Source organism: Barbatula barbatula, assembly GCF_947034865.1.
Source record: "Barbatula barbatula genome assembly, chromosome: 1".
Taxonomy (NCBI): domain Eukaryota; kingdom Metazoa; phylum Chordata; class Actinopteri; order Cypriniformes; family Nemacheilidae; genus Barbatula; species Barbatula barbatula.
In genome coordinates this window covers 10,272,952-10,291,895 of record NC_136766.1, presented here as the reverse complement: position 1 = coordinate 10,291,895, position 18,944 = coordinate 10,272,952, and the positions used below count along the sequence as shown (strand labels likewise).

General features: G+C 39.4%; 2 protein-coding genes across 2 annotated transcripts in view; both read left to right on the top strand.

The window, feature by feature from the left end:
• The first annotated feature begins 416 nt into the window (after positions 1-416).
• rps4x (ribosomal protein S4 X-linked) lies at positions 417-3,536 on the top strand. The gene is made up of 7 exons (XM_079462887.1): positions 417-485; positions 971-1,048; positions 1,138-1,318; positions 2,317-2,414; positions 2,508-2,679; positions 2,772-2,929; positions 3,384-3,536. The coding sequence occupies exons 1-7, from the start codon at positions 483-485 to the stop codon at positions 3,483-3,485; spliced, it is 792 nt and encodes a 263-aa protein (XP_079319013.1). The 5' UTR covers positions 417-482; the 3' UTR covers positions 3,486-3,536.
• Positions 3,537-5,748: 2,212 nt separating this feature from the next.
• Positions 5,749-18,944, top strand: part of nhsl2 (NHS-like 2) — a gene marked incomplete at its 5' end in the record, with an annotated part of 52,573 nt that continues 39,377 nt past the window's right edge. Inside the window, one exon of the mRNA XM_079456790.1 lies at positions 5,749-6,013. Within this exon, the coding sequence (XP_079312916.1) occupies positions 5,749-6,013 (265 nt within the window). The remainder of the gene's footprint in view (positions 6,014-18,944) is intronic.

The window sequence follows — 18,944 nt, the reverse complement described above, 5'->3', positions numbered from 1 at the left end:
TTTCAGTCAATCGTTGACGTCTAACTGATTAATACTGCCATCTCGTGGTTATCTCAATTAACACAATCACTCGTATTTACTGTAGGCATATACTTTACGTGTATGGACCAAATAAATAAATGAAACCGTGTTCTTTATCCGAGGGAAATGTAGAACATTTAAAAGAAGAAGGAAAGACAATGCCACTGAATAATTTCTTTTTTCCAACAATGAAATTATTTATTTGAGATTTTCATGGAGGTCAATAACGATTGACGGGCTTTCGTAATTTTCATAATTTCATTTCTAAATATATAATTCACTCGAGACTTACAAAATATAAATATATAAACGCGCGTAGACGTTGCTATACACCTCCCCGCTAGATGGCAGTCGCTCAAACGGGTGATATACGAAAGTTGGGGTTGTCCCTCTTTGCCACGGGTCGTTTAGTTTATCTTTCTCTGACAGGAAGTGAGTAGTCCTTTTCCGCAGACTCCAACATGGTGAGTGTGTAATATTCGCGATTCCCTCCCGAAATAATCCACAATCATCAAGGTTTTAGCGAAGTAATATTTGGATATCTCTCCCAAATAGTTGTCTTTCACCCCATACAAGACGAGTGCTAAACATATGTCAGTGAAAATGAGTCGATGTACTGTTTAAAACATTAACAGAAAATGCTATGCAGTCTCTCTCCGGTTAGCGGTAAAGTGTGCTAACGTTTGCGCTTTATTCGTGGCTATATTTAACTCTGTTAAGGGACTCGTAGGTCTAGTTCACACATTTAAATGTCAGTCGTATGTAACTTCGTACATTTGAAATGTGGCGCGTGGTATTTCATGTATTAGTTAGCTGTACGGGTGCTAAAGGCCTCGCCTGCCCGAGTAAGATCTTCGCTACCTGGCACAGAGCTGTATCCTAACGTGTGTATGCTAACTAGTTTACCATAATAGCATATCTGGACTAAACTGACCCTCGTGTCGTGCAGGCCCGTGGACCGAAGAAGCATCTGAAGCGCGTCGCAGCTCCTAAGCATTGGATGCTGGACAAACTCACTGGAGTGTTTGTAAGTCTCGCTCGTCTAAACAAGTGTCCTCTGTTGTGGGTTCCATGCAACTCGAAACCTAAAGTTCTGTACGTATCGACTCTATTTAGGCTCCTCGTCCATCCACCGGTCCCCACAAGCTGAGGGAGTGCCTGCCCCTCATCATCTTCTTGAGGAACCGTCTCAAGTATGCCCTGACAGGAGATGAGGTCAAGAAGATCTGCATGCAGCGGTTCATCAAGATTGATGGCAAGGTCCGCACTGATATCACCTACCCCACTGGGTTCATGGGTGAGTTATTTTTTTTCTGCAAATGATGCATTTTTTAGGCATCAACTCTTTGAGTGCCTGAAATGTCTTTGGTCCAGCACCTGGATTTGACTTTTTTTTTTCTTTTTTGGTCTTTGGGCGCATTGTAAATATCATGTTTGCGCCTGTGCTGAAAGGGGCGACTGCAAAGTGTCTGTCAAAGAGAAAATGGCATTGATATTTATTTTTCAGGTCACCCGTGTGATTGAAACGTCCATGTTATGAGAAAAACGGTTGTTAGTCTCCGTTTCTAGAGCTCTGCGCTTCTAATTGAGGCAATTGATATTCGTTCGAAGTTTGTCGCAGAAGCTGTAGTTTACAAATGATCTATAATTATTTTAGAGACTGATCAATTTGCTTCAATTAAACGTTAATATGTCGTCAGGAGCCGCTGGGATATATTTTGTATTACTTGTATCTGCTTTTCGACCTTTCTTTGTGAAAGCTCTTATAACTCATCAATCAGGTCCTGCACTCTATCTCTCTTAATCCTGCACGTTTTAAAAATTAAAATCAAAACCCCAGCAAGAAAAGTGCACCTCTCAGAAAACGTAAACAAAGGAAGATCAGTTTAGATGTTTAATTATGACATCCGTTTGGATACATTTGTCTAATTGTAATGGAAGCTCAGTGCTTATTATTGCAACCGCTATCCATTGTTTATTTATTAAAATGGGTTTTCTGTTAATTAGGCTCCTACAAGTAATTGATTTGAATGCTCGAAGATATTTCTGGTCAATGTTTTGGCTCGCGAAGTGTGTGAGGTATAACTTGTCACATTGAGTTACTTAATCCATCTGTGTTGTTAGAACGCTTTCACACAGTGTTTCCACTGCATCCATATTTCCTTAGCAAGTGCCAGGAGGGTGTATATCTGCTGTGATGTATTGTCAAACTCGGGTGATGTTTTGGAATGTGTTACACGCATACATTGCCATCCGAATATGATGGTCTTCTAATAAATAAATTGTTTTCTTTAGATGTGATCAGCATTGAGAAGACAGGAGAGAACTTCAGACTGATCTATGATGTCAAAGGACGCTTCACAGTTCATCGCATCACAAACGAGGAGGCCAAGGTGAGATTGGAGGACTATCATTCAGAAGTTGATTTTTGCCCAATGTTCTGGCTACGAGTGGCACGTAAATGCTTGTTTTTTGTACTATTTTAGTATAAGTTGTGCAAGGTGAGGAAAATAATCATTGGCACAAAGGGAATCCCACATCTGGTAACCCATGATGCCCGCACCATTCGTTACCCTGATCCTCTCATCAAGGTCAACGACACTGTCCGTATTGACCTGGACACAGGCAAAATTACAGATTTCATCAAGTTTGAAACGGGTAAGTGAACAGAAAGCATCTAGTCTCTAACTTCTGTTGTTTGGTCTCTTGCGTTACCTGATCAATGTATCCTCTTTTCTCTGTGTAAACAGCGAACATGTGCATGGTGACAGGAGGTGCTAACTTGGGACGTATTGGTGTGATCACCAATAGAGAGAAGCATCCCGGCTCCTTCGATGTGGTGCACGTTAAGGACAGTAGTGGCAACAACTTTGCCACCAGGCTCTCCAACATTTTTGTCATTGGCAAGGTGAGCTGAGATCATACAAAATTCAGTTTTGCAGAGATGCTGAAAGTAGGTTATAAAAATCTTTATCCGATTAGATACATCAGCCAGCAGTTTAGTGTTAACTATGCGCTTCTCAAATCTAGATCTTTGATCAAGCTGAATGGGCTTACAAACGTAGTAAATTAAATTGAGAAATTAAAAAAAGCTAAGTGTTTTTAATTCGGAGTAATGCTGTGTTTAATGCTGGTTAACAAATATCTATTGATGCTCTAAACCACTGATGTGCACTGAGGATGTTTCATTCAAGTTGTGTAGTGCTTTTCTGGAACATGTTTTAAAAAATGGGGTAATCGTCTCTTACGGTGCAGATGATACCATTAGTGTAAAAAACATGTTTTTATTTGCATCAAAGTGTAAATGAGCAAATCTCTTAATCGACAGTTGATAACTTATAAATTCATGGCTCTCTCATCAGGGCAACAAGCCATGGGTGTCTATTCCTCGTGGAAAGGGTATCCGTCTGACCATTGCTGAGGAGAGAGACAAGAGACTGGCTGCCAAACAGAGCAGCAGCTAAGTCAACAGATTTAGCACACATCTTGATTTCAAATAAAAAAAAAACTTATTTACAAAATCACGGAGTCATGTGTTTTATGGCAAATGCTTTTTGGGGTTTGGCCTCAGGCTTTGGTTTTCAGGCCTAGAATGTTGTCATAGATGCTGCTTTGAAGTTAAAATATTGTCTTGGACCTTTTGAAAGTTTTAGCACTGTATTTTAGTAAAAACATAAATAATTTTCATGGAACATCCTAATTTTTGTTTTAAGGGACTGCTAGTTTTATGAAACTGTTGGTCGCAACCTCACAGCTAGATGCTGTTAAGTTACACCATGGTCTTTTAAAGGGATAGTTAACTCAAAAATGAAGATTCAGTCATTTATTCTCTTGAATACGGAAGATATTTTGAAGCTTGTGAGAAACCAAACCATCTGGGGCACCAATAACTATTGCAGTAGTTTTGTTTCCTACTATAGTAGTCAATGGTGCCACAGGACTGTTGTTCACAAAGATTATTTTAAATATCTGATGTACATGTTTAAAGGAACTAAGTTGAGGCTGAGTAAATAATTACAGTATTCAAATTTTTGCGTTTGACTATTCCTTTAAAAAATTTATATCCTCTAGGTAGTCTGACTTTAAGGTAGCTAAAATGATAGTTTGAACAAGTGTTTCTGTAATTGGCAGACCATTATGTTAGATGTGCAAAAAGTGTTGTGTGTTTGATTCCCAGGGAACAAAAACTGCTAACAAATATATAGCCTTGATGCACTCGAAGTCGCTTTGGATAAATGCACGAATGTACACAAACAGTTATGAAATGGTATGTTAGGTTAGGATATGATATGATAGGTTGGAGCCACACCTGTGTGCGTGTTTTCTTGTGCTATAGCTGAAGCTCATTTCCAGTAGGCCATATGGGTCCTGCTGAGTTTCAGCCTGTTTCTCCTGCAGCCTTTGGCCTGCTGGTCTACAGCGGCTCAGCACGGCTCACCTCATCACACATAGCAGGGGCTGTCTGCCAGAACTCAATACAAACACACAGACGCTTGTGTCCTTGAGTTTAAACCTTTCTCTTTTGAGCCTCCTGCTTTTTTCTTATCACGCATTTAAATGACAGATATCTCTTATATAACCTGATCTAATATCAGGACAGATTTTGTAGTAGTGCCTGATAAACAATCACATTGTGTCTGGTCCTTTATAACGTAATAATTCCTAATAAAAGAGGGATCATGGGTGTGACTTGAACCTGCCTCATAAAATGCAATTTACGAAAATGAAATCTGAGGCTTGCAAGACCACCTTGCTGCCTCAAAATCTAACTGGGCAGATACATTTTCTCTGCCACAGTAAAGAGAAAAGGGAAAACCAGGAGAAAATGGTCCCTTTACAAAAATAAGGGGGAGGTGGATTGACACGAAGAAAAGGTCCACAAGTAGGGGTTCCTGTCATGCACTTGGGCCATGTGGACTGGGGTGGGGAACCAGGAACAATGAAGACAGTCATACAGTGAGCGAAAACAAGCCCCAGATGTTTCCAATCAATTCCCGTGTATCAGATAAGGTTTCATATGACACCACGAATAAAAACATGCTTGATAAGATTATGATACCGCTTTTCATTCCTCTCTTCTCATCTTTTCGGCTTTCAAGCCAGTGCTGCATGTGTGGAGAAACTGGATGAACAAAACATCTAGGTGAGCCAAGTTCTGGTTCAGGGTGGGGGTGCACACACACGCCAGATGTGTGTTCTGGGAGGGGCGCATGCAGAGGTTACAAAACGTGACAACTGAGGGAAACGTTTCTTTTCCTTTTGTTGAATTTATGTGTTTCTGCAAAGTCGTCATTTGTATCTTTTGCGGTCCAATTGCAGTTGTTTGGTTTGTTCTTCTTAGTTTCATTTTTGTCCCTTTTATTCAAAGATACTTCATTGAATAAACTTACGCGTTGCGATTCAACATGCAAGTCACTTTTAAAACTGGAGCACGTCTGTTCCTTAACGCACAAGTTTCCCGCAAGGCTCACTTTTCACGAAAGATGTAGCTCGTTTTGGATAGTCTCTCTGTTGAACGAGTGGGTGAGGTCTCTCAGGCGCAGTTCATGAGAGTTTGGAGTGATATGAACTGTTGCGCAGCAGAGCACCTCACAGCGGACAGTCGATTACAATACACAAAATGCCTCCGCTGTACGGGCAGTCCCGAGCAAGAGTCTCCAACATACTTCATCGCTTGGATAATACCTACTTTTAACTCAACTCGAAGACAACAGATCAAACATAAGGATGCCTTTTTGCAAGAGGACTATTGTCCCCACAGATGTGTGTAAGAGCCGCGGTGCGATCTTCACGGATCTGGTGGATGTGTGCGGCTTGACTCTGTGCGCGGTGCTCCGGCAGCTGTCGGATTTATCCCGTCAGTCGGTGAGCATCCTGGAGGAGCTGGAGGGAGAGCTCGCCTCCATCTGCTACCGCTCCAGAGCCCTGGAGAATAAACTTATCAGTCTGCAGAAACACATCTCGGCGCTGGCCACCAAACCTCCGGTGAAAAGTAAGAGCTCGAGCTTAACCTTTCGTGACTTAACGCGTTCTTTACCGATAGATGTTTAATGACTTGTTCGCGTACATTTGGCCAGGATCAGTAAGGTCGGAAGGAATTAACGAAGACTGCAAAAACAACAAGTTTATTCTGTTACGTGTTTGTCAACAACGGACAGGTTTCACTCTTTGACAGCTAAACCGATTTGAAAACGTCGTTAAAGGGATAGTTCACCCAAACATGGACATTCTATCATCATTTACTCATCCTCAGGTTGTTTCAAACCTTTATGCATCTTTATACATTCTGCCTAACACAAAGAAAGATATTTGTAAGAATTTCAATTTTCAGTTCGGGGACATTATCCACTAAAATGTATTGTATCTTTTTTTGTTCCGTTGAACACAAAATTACACATTTTGAAGAATTTAGGAAAGCAAACCACCTTGGACAACTATTTACATTTTTCCTACTACAGCAGTCAATGATGTCACTGAACTGAAAATTGTTAACATTCTTCCAATAATCCCTTTCTGTGTCCATCAGAACAAAGTCATTTATACAGGTATGAAATTACACGAGGGTGAGTAAATGATGACTTTTGGGTGAACTATCACTTTAATATCTGGTAGTCTTCAGAAAATTCAGAAAAGCTTTCTCTTATTTGGGTATTCCTTGTAATATGAGATGACGTTCTAAAAGTATTTTTTTGTTTACCACACGAATAGGTTTACATCTAAAAAAAAGTCACAAAGTAACGATAATCTTTACAAACACGTGACATCACTCTTAAAAATAAAGGCGCTTAAGAGGTTCTTCATAGCGATGCCATAGAAGAACCGTTTTTTGTTCCACAAATAACATTCTCTCTCTCCATCAAACATAATGGTTCTTCAGATGTTAAAGGTTCTTTATGGAACCATTCAGACAAAAAATGGTTCTTCTGTGGCATCGTGAAGCACAATTATATTTAAGATTGATGTAACAGTGGTCATCATAAACAACAGTTATTGTTTCAAATCATGGGATCTCCTTCAAATAGTTTGAGAAACTTAAAGACATTTATTTTTTCTGTTGTTCTCAAGTTTTTACCAAGGTTTAATTATTCAGTTGTGTTGCACTAATAACTGTTGTAACCAGTGTGTTTGGGTTGCTAGTTAGTACTATTATTAACACTAGTGTATTCAGGCTACATTTGGAGAGAGAAAGATGTTCCTCCCACAAAAGTATTGCCCAAACAAAGGTTGAGTGTTAAAGAAGAGAAATCAGAGTCGATGAACATCATGTGACGGTTAAGTATTAGGATAATAAACAACAGTTTCACTTCGTAATAAACAAATGCTTTCCACAAAGCCTGTTTATCATCAACACATTAACGCTAGGCTTTGTGTTTTACTTAAATATTTGTATCTGTTGTTTTTGAGTCTTTCTTATTTGCATTTGGCATCTACTCCCTCTGACACCTCCTACACTGCTCTGTTCTGAAGCAGAATAAACCCTGCCAACTTTCACCATCTGAAGATGTGCAGAATATTTCCTCTGACCATTTCCTTTGTTATATCAGAGAAAGCCTCTCGTGTATTGTTTAGCTTAACCCTAAACCAGGGACTTTTGGCAGAGAGCTCGAGTCATTCTTTTCCACAAACCATATCATTTTACAGTGGCAGACCACAGCAGAAACACTGAGATTATCCCTCAAGTTCATGAAAATATCACTGATAATATTTTTGTTTAATACTGTAATCGCTATAAACTTGCAGCTTGAGTTTCTGCCATGCTTAGACATGTTGAAGATAAATGATGTAGATTACTGTATGCAGTGGTCTGGGAACTTTTCTTCATTTTGGTGTAGGGACTGAGGTCAGGTCCCTCTGGGAACCATTTGATGGGGCCATGAGAGACTAGAGGCATGTTTTCACTTTCCCTGATCCAGAGCCAGTTTTGCCATTGCAAACGGTGACAATTGATTCAGTGGTACAGTAAGTCCAGTGGTTTCCATCTCATTCCTCAGTCATTCATGTGAAATTCAGAGTAAGTCACAAGACCATGTTAGGTATGTGTGCTGAGGACGGAAGGATCGAGTGCATTCTTCCATCTGCATTTGGGACACCAACACAGAATAAAAACAAAGGCGTCTGATTCTCCTCTCTTGGCAGTGTTTAGCACCTGCAAATTGATCAACTTTGCTAAAGTTCTCGAAATTGTCTGTAAAATAAATATACACTATTTAGCGTCATGAGGTTTGTTTTTACAAAACTGCAGGTGGTTATGTCTAAAGTGTAAATCCGATGCACAGATTAATCTTTGATTTAAATAGAGAAAACAGCCTTTACTTTTAGAGGCGTTAAATGCTGTTCCTTTCCTTTTTTCCGTATCTTCTATAGTCTGCAAGATTAACTGGAATTTTAAAAAGATTGCGAGAGAGAGAGAGCAAGAGAGGATAGGTGGAACGAGTAAGTTGGCGGATCTAAGAAACGGAGAGAGTGAGACAGTGGGCTGTTCAAGGACGGGGGAATAAGTTACTTTTGTGATAAATTCAGGTGTAATGCAGAAGAATCCATTTACGACTTCCTGCTTGCCAAAGACCTCTTACTTAAGCTGCGATCAGACTTGACTTTGAGAATGCAAAAATCATTCGGACGGTGGTACGAAAATGGGCAGCCGCGATTCCTCCATTTTTCACATTTCTGTACCGAGAGTTCACACTGTGACGTTATCATCTTCTATTGGTCTCACGCACTCACATGACGCAAATTCGCAGGTCGGAGTTCACCAAACCTGAACTTAACTGAGTAGCGCAGCGAAATATTGTTGGACAGGCTTGGGTTTCCGGTCTGTCGCATGCGTATGAATGGAAGTCAATGGAGGGTAAAGTCAAGTGTGACCACGGCATTAGGTTTTAGCAAAAGACAATATTTTCAACCTTTTTTTAAAAGGTGAAACAAAAGTAACAAAAGGAATCAGTTTGTATGAAATGCAAAAGTTGTGCAACTGGGTCAGATCACTTCCACCTCCAAGAATTCTCTATTCTCTTTATTCTTAATTTACAGTATATGTGCTAAATATGTATAGCTGTGCTCACTGAATATTAGCGTTTGCACAAGAGATGTCTTGTCGCTATGACAAGCTCCAAAACAATGTGTGTGTCTGTCTCCCAGATGCCTGGAGAAATAACATTTAAAAGACACTCAGGATTAGCACGAAGTCACAAGAGCCAAGGTTGTGCCGTAAGAGACATTGTGTCTGGTTTCATGTTGAACATGTGTAATGCAGTGTTCGCCTTTCCTGTGTTGGCGTCCCATCTTTAGGCAGTTGTGCAACTCTTGGCAAAAAAGCGTTTGGCTCCAAGACGAGACCAAAGCGTGTGTGTCAGAGTAATACACTGCAGTGTTTCCAGCCCTTACTATGACACAATAGTGTTGTAATCTAGCAGAGGTCGACATGCTTTTGGCCTCCAGAAACATTGAAACATTACTTAAACAGATACAGTGAAACCTGATTTTATTCAGACACCTTCAACATTTCTCACAATATCACAATATATTCGCTATATATAAAACGGTAATACAATAGCACAAGAACTCGGAGTTTAACTGTGTCAGAACAAATTCGTCTTGATAATGTCATATAGAAATTTGATAGAAAGGTATGGATAATGTCGAGTCATCTGTTAAATTTAAGTAGCTACTCAATTTGATAATACCAATTTAGGGCAACCAACAACCAAGCAATGCTCACTTTTGTTCAGTCTGCGGTGTTAAAAGGTTGCATTAGCAGTTAAATAATAAACAGAATCATTTGGTTGCAATTTTTAATCAATTTACTGTCAGTCCACTGTATGCAGTATTTTTGGGTATAATATGTCATAGTTTACTTTATTTTGCTATCCTCACTTACATAAATTTACTACAGTTTCCTGCACCCACTAGTGAAAAATATAAAAAATAATATCTGGTGTCTGAATATATTTGGTTTGACTGTACAATATGGCTTAAAGGGATAGTTCAGCCAAAATGAAAATGTGGTCACTACATACCTTTAACTTTGAAACACAGAAGAAGAACCACACAATGAGAGTGGTTAGGGACCAAGGCCTGTCAAAAAGGGGTAACATAGGCATGATAAAAGCATCCACTATAATAGTGACCTATTTTACAAGTCATATAATAGTTTATCATTAAATGTGTTCATAAACATTTGCTTGATTACATTGGTCACCATTCATTTACATTGTATACAAATGTACAGCTTGCAAATGTTTCTTTTAAATACTTCTTTTGTGGTACGTGAAAGAAATGATGGCATACTGAAGGCATACTTTGCTGACATAATAAGCTATTTCCTGAGCTGCCTGCTTAATAGTGACAGTTTTTGTACAGAACATATAAATTGCTTACAAAGGATCAGATGTGCTTTACTCTTTTAGGCTCCATATTAATATTTTTCAGTCTCAACTGTAAGTTGTTTTGAAACCAGGCTGTAAAATTTCAAGAGTTTATACCCATGGTGAATCCTGTTATGTTTATCCTTTTAGATTGCCATCGAAAGAAAGAGAAGAGCTATTTCCTCTGGGCTCTCACAAACACATACGCAACCATATCTCTGAATAAGACCAGTCAAGTGTTTGTCTGAGCTTTAGAAACGGTGTACCGTTGCATCTTACTTGAGATACGTTTCTCGTAAACAAAAAGCCGTAGAAATTAAAAATGCTCAGTGTAGCCTTTACAAACACGTTTCTTTATCAAAGATTGGCTTGAGATGCACATTGGCCCAAGGTTATTAGAAACAAATAATGTTGAAAACCATTCACGAACAGACACAAACTATTATATGCCTGCTACCATGGCAACCCGACAACAGATCTTCTTTTATGGGTACAAAGCTTTAACTGAAGTGACCTCACGTTACCTCAAGAGGGAAATAACACTCGGTCATGTGACCCATGACATATCCACATATCGATTGTCATTACTATGATGGCTTTTCATGTCCTGGTTGGTGGAAAATGGCAGGATATTTCCAAACATTGCTGGTTTACATGTTGTGCACTAAGTTTACGCCTCGTTCTCTGCTCATGGTCTGAACACCAGACAGCCAACGAAAACAAAATCCCTCTGTTTATATTGTATGGACTTCAGCTGACCCACCACTCACAACCTTTACATAATGAGAATGAATAAACAGAGCGGTGCTCGAAATGTTACCATCTCTAATGAACTTAATCTAGTTTGTCTGCATCTACAATTGGTACTGTTGTACTTCACTGCATTTTATCAATAAACAATTTACAGTGAAAGAATCGACATTAGTTGGCTCCTCGTGGCTTCTTTTCAAGATCAACAAATGACCTGAGTCTGGCAGAGGTGAGAAATGATTTCCAGATGTTGAGAGGAGAGGTGTAAATGATGGAAGAGCAAAAGACACAACATAAAGACAAAACCAGTTTATCAAAGATAAATAATCAGATTTCACTTATTAAAAGCACATAGCTGTTTACGTAAATGTACATTTCTAATTTATCTGCCCAAAAAGATATTCTTTTGGAGTTGTTCCAAATAGCTCAACACGGAATTGGCAGGTTCATCACTCTGCGAGTTCTTGAGGAGAGAGGTGTCAGTGTGCAATAAGAGAACAGACAGTACCAGCTCTAAGACTCACGCTGAGTTTTAATTTTGGTACCATAATGAGGACCGTATGTGTGAACGCACCCATGCGCTATGCAACACCATAGGTTTCGAGCTCCGCCCAGTTCACACATACACACACACACCTGCGTGCTTTCACTTTGAACACACACATCTTAAACATTACAAGGAACATCTTTAAATGATACTTCATCACAGCATGACAGTAGCAGGCAGCTGAGCCTGCTTATTCTTAGGGGACACGGTTAAACTTATTTTGTTGCGTAGTGGTAATTATTCTGCAAGAAACAACCCGCATTACAAATGTTTCTTGTAAATTTGTTCCTCTGGACTCTCATTCCCGATCTCTAAGGACTTCCTACCTCAAAACAAAAACACACCAAAAAGTGAGCAGGGGCAAATCACATCATGTAGCACGTACCAAATCATGGTGGTGTCACTTTTGCTGTGGATTTGGAGGTAAAGATTAGTAGCACTTTCCTAAATACCATCAAGAGTACAAATTGTGGTTTTACTGGCAGTGTATTATATGGCAGTGAATGCGTGATAATAGCACTTTTCATTTTCGCACCCCCTTTTAAAACTGATGGAAGGATATAGGACTGATTTGTTCAGTGCTTGGAAATGCCTGTTGGAGTTTGGCTGCAAATGCCCGATAGGCGGTATTTTTCCTAGGTTTCTAACTTTGGGCATACTGTATATGATATTTTCATATATTGTCAGTGTCGGACTAAAGCCTTGTATCTCAAATTTTCATGATTTCTTTCTCACCCGTTTGTCTGTGGGTTTTGCAAATATGAAACCAATTAAGAAATATTGAAAAGAGCTTCTCAACATTGACAGAACAGTGTTTAATTATTTAAAAATAAAAACATTTTAATGTCTTATTACAAGTTTGGACATGCAAGCTATCAATCCTACAGCAACGAAATGTTCCTTTATTTGGCCCATATAGATGATGTAATAACAGCAGGTGTGCAATATGGTGTGAGTGTGCTGTTTCCTAATGTCTGAAAGTGTTGGCTTGTTTGTGTGTGTGTTATTTGAGGCTGACGCCGCAGAATTTGCTGCAGTAAGGATCGAAAGACACAGAACAGAGACGGCGAGAGATAAGTGTGAAAAGCAGTGCATGCAGCTGCATCTTTCCTCCTGATTCACCGTGAACTCCTGTATTTGGTGTGTGCGTGTGGTGTTCAAAGTGTGATGCCGCCAACAACGGAAAACGCACAGTCCCGACTTGTCCTTTAGACAGAACAGACAACTTAAGAGAGCACATTGGCAGACAGTGAGCATCGGTACACTACAGTGATGCGTTGGAGGAGGCGGAGGTCTTCAGGACAGGGCAGACAGGGGGAAACCAGGGGATCGGAGTCGGTGTTCACAATGCCCTTCTTCAGAGGTAACAGAGATTTAATGCACAGCAACTCTTTAACACTTTAAGGTGTTTGTCTTTTTGTAACTCAAAGTGTTAGTTTAGTGTATGCTCGGTATGTGTCTGCATGGTGTCTGTAAATATTATAGTTTATAGAGCGGACCTGTGCAGTGATGTTCTGCAGTCCCAGGTATGCACAGGTCATTCATTTATCATGCTCTCCCTGCCAAATGACTTGCTTAGCATGCATTGCACATGGGGTTTACTCATGCTCAAACATAACAGTAAGTTTTACTATTAGTGTACTTCAGTAACGGTGAGGATATGCCTAAAGTATATGCAGTTACTGTGTATTATCCCTGAAACAGAGTTTGAAAAATATATTATTACATACATTATACAATAACAACTGTAGTAAATAATTAAATGTCAAAAAGCCACACGATAGAACATTTGCTGACGGCTACCCTATATGGTTTATAAGTGCGATTGTTTGTTACTAGTGTTGTAAATAATGTCGCTGTATAAGCTTCCCATAGGCAGCGCAATACATGTGAATCTGTTACTATGCTGATGGAACCGGCGAATACAGAAATTTCGTTTGGAAACCATTTCGCACTCTTCCACAGGCAGGGGATGGGCGGGGATGTGTGTACCGCCCCGAACACAGAACTTAAAGAGTGTGGTTGTAGCCGCTATGAGGCTGCTGAGGTAGGAGCGGGAGTCGAATTCGTCTTGTTAAGAGTTGTTCTACCACTGAAATAATTTTAGAGACATTATTTTAAGGTATAAAAACTACAAACTGTTGCTTTAACTGTTGTTTTGATAATGAAATTCTGTAGTTAGTCTGAGCTCTGTTGGAGATGCCAACTCGTTATGTGTAAAAAAGTAATTTAAATACTATTAAAACTTAAAAAAATTAATATGTTCCCAGAAAGCCAAGTGCAGATATTACCCGTTTTACCACAGTCGAGGGTATGTCAGCAAAGCATGCTGGAAGAATACATAAAAATACATACATATTGTACATCCAGATATACCAAATTTCTGAATATTCCACATTTCACTGACGTAACTACGTATTGTTATTGCTAGGCAGAAGCATAGAAAATATTGCATTTATATTCCGGTGTTGTAAGGACACATTTAGTAACATTCGTGTACACTAATAAGACAATATTGGCGTGTGAAATTGTTAGGATTTGTTTAGGATCAGAGCTGAAGTGATTGTCACGTGAGTGTTCTTATTCAGGAAGACCTTACATTTTTGCACACTGACTGGAGATCAGCAATTCTTTTCACACTTTCTTCTTTAAAAATAAGACTGAAAACCTCAGTATAAAGCAGATTATGTCGCAGTAGAATTTGGGCATGAAGCATAAAGACATTGAGCTCTAGTCATCATATGACAGCATCAGATGGAAGAAACTCTTACCTCAGTGCACCCGTGTTTTTCACGTGTGGTCTCAGTACTGAACTGAAAAGTTTACACTGCTTTTCATCTCTGGTGGTGCTTTGCAGCATTGAGACCTTGACCTATGTGCTAGTTTGTACAATTGTTTATATGCGGTTTATGTGACTTTTGAAAGACAGAGAAAAGTGTTTTATACAATTTAGTTGTTTAACTTTTCTTTGTAGGAACTCAGAGTTTTTGAGAACAGGATGTTAATGGATTCTTTTTGAGATGTTTACATTTCATTTGATCCATATTTCATGAAACCGTTTTTTTTGTCAGAGTCTTCTGATTGTAGTACAATGGCTACGGAATATTGAAGAACCGAGAAACTCTTGATTCGCCATCTGTTTATGTTGTTGGACGAGATTAAAAATCTGTAGCATCTGCTTTACTTGTCCAAATAGTTATTCTTCATTTGACTTTACTTTTATGAATTGTAGCTGCTTTGAACCCACTGAGCTTACTTCTAAATGCACTGCCTTGTTGCTGTATTTCTATCAAATTTCTACCGTTATTGAAATATCAGAAATGTGATGTCAGAGTGAATTAGATTTGCTGCCATATCTGCTTGGCAGTGAAACACCAGCTTCATAGAATAGAATAGATTACCATTATTTTATAGTTATATGTCTATCCATAGCAACCAGTGACAGGCTATAGGCCTAAATAGAAAGTACATAGAAGTATGCAAAGACATTGACAATGCATTTAATAAATTATTGATATAATATGATTTGTTTTATAAAGCAGTCGAATTCACATCTGCAGGAAAAGTAGTCCATCTAGTCTGGCCCCATTTTTTTGCTTTAGAAACACATAGCTATTGTTTTGAAGGCATTTTAGAGAAGAATGCCAGTGTTTTCAACACCTAAAGCTTTCTGGCGCTATTTAAATCGGTGTGAACTATGTTTGGCATGAGGATACATCACTGTAAATCCGCTGAGCATTTATCAATGGTCAATGGTCCTAAATATTTGTATATGTAACTAGGTACTTTGCATTTAATTCCATTAGCTCATACCTGGCAGACTCAACTCAGCACTAACCCTAATGTTTTATGTTGTCTTCTGGTGTGGTTTATTTTTAGAAGTAACTGCTGAGAGGGTTCTGCTGCCTCTGTGCCATGCTACAAAGTCCAGAATTTAGTCCATGGGCGTGCTGAGATATTCAGATTTCCCGGTGTGCTGAGAAGAGCAGATTTGTGGATTATATTATCGTGATTATTTCAATATTTATATCTAGATAAGAAAAAAACATCCCCATAACAGGAAGACAGATCTGTCTACAGGGAGTCTGAATCATCTGCTTTTGGTTGGGATTCTAGTTTTGGTCCATCACTCTCAGCCAATCATCTCCATGGAAACAGATGGGATGACTTTCAGAAAGTCAGTAGGAAGAGAGCCTGATGAGAAGTCACCTGGTTTAAAAAACCTGAAATGTTTTAAGTGACAGCAGAAAAGGAATTTAACAACATATTGTCTCATTATTGCATATAAATGCCCATGATGCTCAACAATAATGGTTTTAATGACATCATCATGCATTGCCTCTCTTACTTTTCGCTCAATTTACTGTTATGTCATCCTCTCTATTTTGTTTTTTAGAGCGCATATTTTATGCATATTCCAGTTTAACTGTATTGCAGTGCTGATTCCTATAACTCTTTGCATTCCATTTAAGGGTCTGAAATATAGGGGGATGGGAGTGAAGGTATGTAGGGACCGTCTAGAAATGGTGCTGACGGCCTGGCCTCACTTTCCAGGCAGGAAATGAGTGCCGTGTGGATTGTGCAAGTGCGAGGGTGTGCATGTGTGTCTTTTTGCACGTGTGTTTGAGAGACTCCAAGGCGCAAGAGGTGCATGGGCGTCCCCCGACTGCTCATAATACTCAGCAGATGTTTTCCACTTCTCATGTTTTTATTATTTCACAGTTATGTGAACAACGAAGAAACAACCTTTTCCAATACAACTCTCTGTCCATCTGCCTTTCAACCCTCTTGCCAACACAAAACAATCCTTAGCTCCATTCTCACAGAATTGATAGTTATCTCGGCTTGGCGGCCATTCCAGTGCAGTGGTGATCTGCTGCACTGGAATTTCAGAATTACTCTCACACAAAGACATTGTTCTGTTTCATCAAATATAAGACTTTTCCAGCTATCGGCTTGGTACTGAAATGTACACAGTGGTAAGTGAACCCTGCAGAGTATCTGAAGTCGTCATTCTCTGTCTGGTATGCAGTGAATTATGGGTAATTTGTTTTTATAACAAGGCAATCAGATTTTTTCACTTTGTTTACATTCTACAAAAGACTCGAGGCCTGAGAACATAAGGGGCACTGAGTCGCTTTTTCCATAACCACTGGGCTGAGATCAGTTTTGGTCACTTTGAGAAATTTGCACGGTTAGGAGGAAAGAGCTGTCCATCTAGACCAACGCAAGATTGTGGAAATCTTCATACAGAATAGGTTTTGGACTCAGTCCTATAGATGTTTTTGGAGTTTTGAATGACTTCACACATGTCAATTATAAACGTGTTAAGGTTCTTTGACTGTTTTTGTTTTGTTTGTCTACATGCTTTTCATTCTGGTCATGGTTTGAGTTTGAATCGTTGTTTTGGCTGCTTGTTCTGGCACACACAGACGTACACACGTATCTTGGATGCTCTAGTCCCACATTAGGAGATTTTCCCTGACCACACACACTTCCCAGTGAGGCCGCAGCTCCATTCCTTTGTGGTGGTTAACCAATCTAGACTTCTTACTCAGTTTAAAATATTTGATCATGCTGCAGGACAACTGAGGTCCACCTGCCCGAACAATCTTTTAATACTGGAATACATAATGTAAACGTTTGTCACAATTTTTTCAAGTGGTCTGTGTTCACATCCTCTGTATACTGCTGGGTTGTTAGAAGGCACTTTTATTAGCTCTTTCAGCCTCAGAGACTGAAAACATACTTTACTTTTCATTTTTCTCATTTTAATTCAAAGACATTTGTATGTGTGCATCGGTTAGTTTATATGTCACTTTTGCATGTATCTCAATAATATCCTCATTGTGGAATATCTGACTTTGTACACACACGCTGATCGAGTGTCAGATTTAATGGTGGTGACAGAGGGTTATGTGAGTGGGTGTATGGGAAGGGAAGGCGGTTGTCAGTATGCCCTCTGGCCAGTTCAGGGAGACACACAATGCAGTCTTTACACCATCACTAAGTGTCCTTTCCATTAGCTGTAGGTCAGAGTGAAGTGCTTTATTATGACAGACGGACCAGAAAATGGAGTGTGTGTTTGTACGGGCCCATGAGAAATTTGGACGTACTACATGTTATACTGTGTTTCAATTAGACTATTGCAAAATGAGTGTGTCGCATAATGGGAAGGAGTGGACTAAATGTTTTAAGTAAAGTCTGGTTTGCAAGTGGAATGTCACCCATCATCTTAAATTCCCCAGAATCCACTTAAAGTGAGATTGATATTGTATATCACTGATAGACAAATTTTTCAACTAATAGTTGGTCTAATTGAATGTCCGTCAGATGTTGAATATTTAGTGGTATCGTGTGAAGATCTATGCATTACCTTTAAATTCAGCAATTTTGTGTATTTTCCTATCACTAAATCTCGTAATATTAAGTGCCATTAAATGTCCATAATGGTCGTCCACTTGCATGATCACTAAAGGATTTTTTCTTCGACTTAGTCTGGCTCTGGAATGACTTAAGATAAACAAATACAGAGTAATCAGACTTGCATGTCTCTGTGCTCTAGATGAGGCTCAAATGTCAACTGCCCACCAACATATGTCAATGTTCAGCTACCAGGCAATATTCTCTACAATCATTACCTTAAATATCAGGTATTACAGATAATCAGTACAAGTTAATACAACATTTATTTTTGGACGAGCTGAAAGGTGTTAATGATTAGATGATGGGTTTGCACCTCTGGTTGTGGTGGGCTTTTTTGGAGGAAATTAAAGGACAGAGAGAGAGGGGAGAAAGAAAGAAAGAAAGGATGATTTGAAGGGTGGAAGACTGCTATAGGAGGAGAAAGTCTCTGACAGACTTAATTGAGTTTATAGGCAGTTGAGAGTGGAGATAGTGGCATCTTTATGTGTGGGGGAACAGATCAGCACAGTGCTTAACTGAAATACGGGCCAGCTGGGAGCCTATGCACAGATCAGTCAAAGAGTCACCCCACCTCTCTCTCTCTCTCTCTCTCTCTCTCTCTCTCTCTCTCTCTCTCTCTCTGTGTATGTAAAGAAGGCTGCACTTTTTGCCTTCGCTCTCTTTCTCTCCAACCTTGTGTGTCCTTTCTGCATAACATTGTGTCTACACCGGACTCAACCGGTGTGACGCGTCAAAAGACATTAGAAATGCGTTATAATAAAAGAATGTGTCCACACTGGATGCCATTTTCTTTAGCATAGCCCATTTTCTGTTAGTCTGTGATGTGGGATGAGATA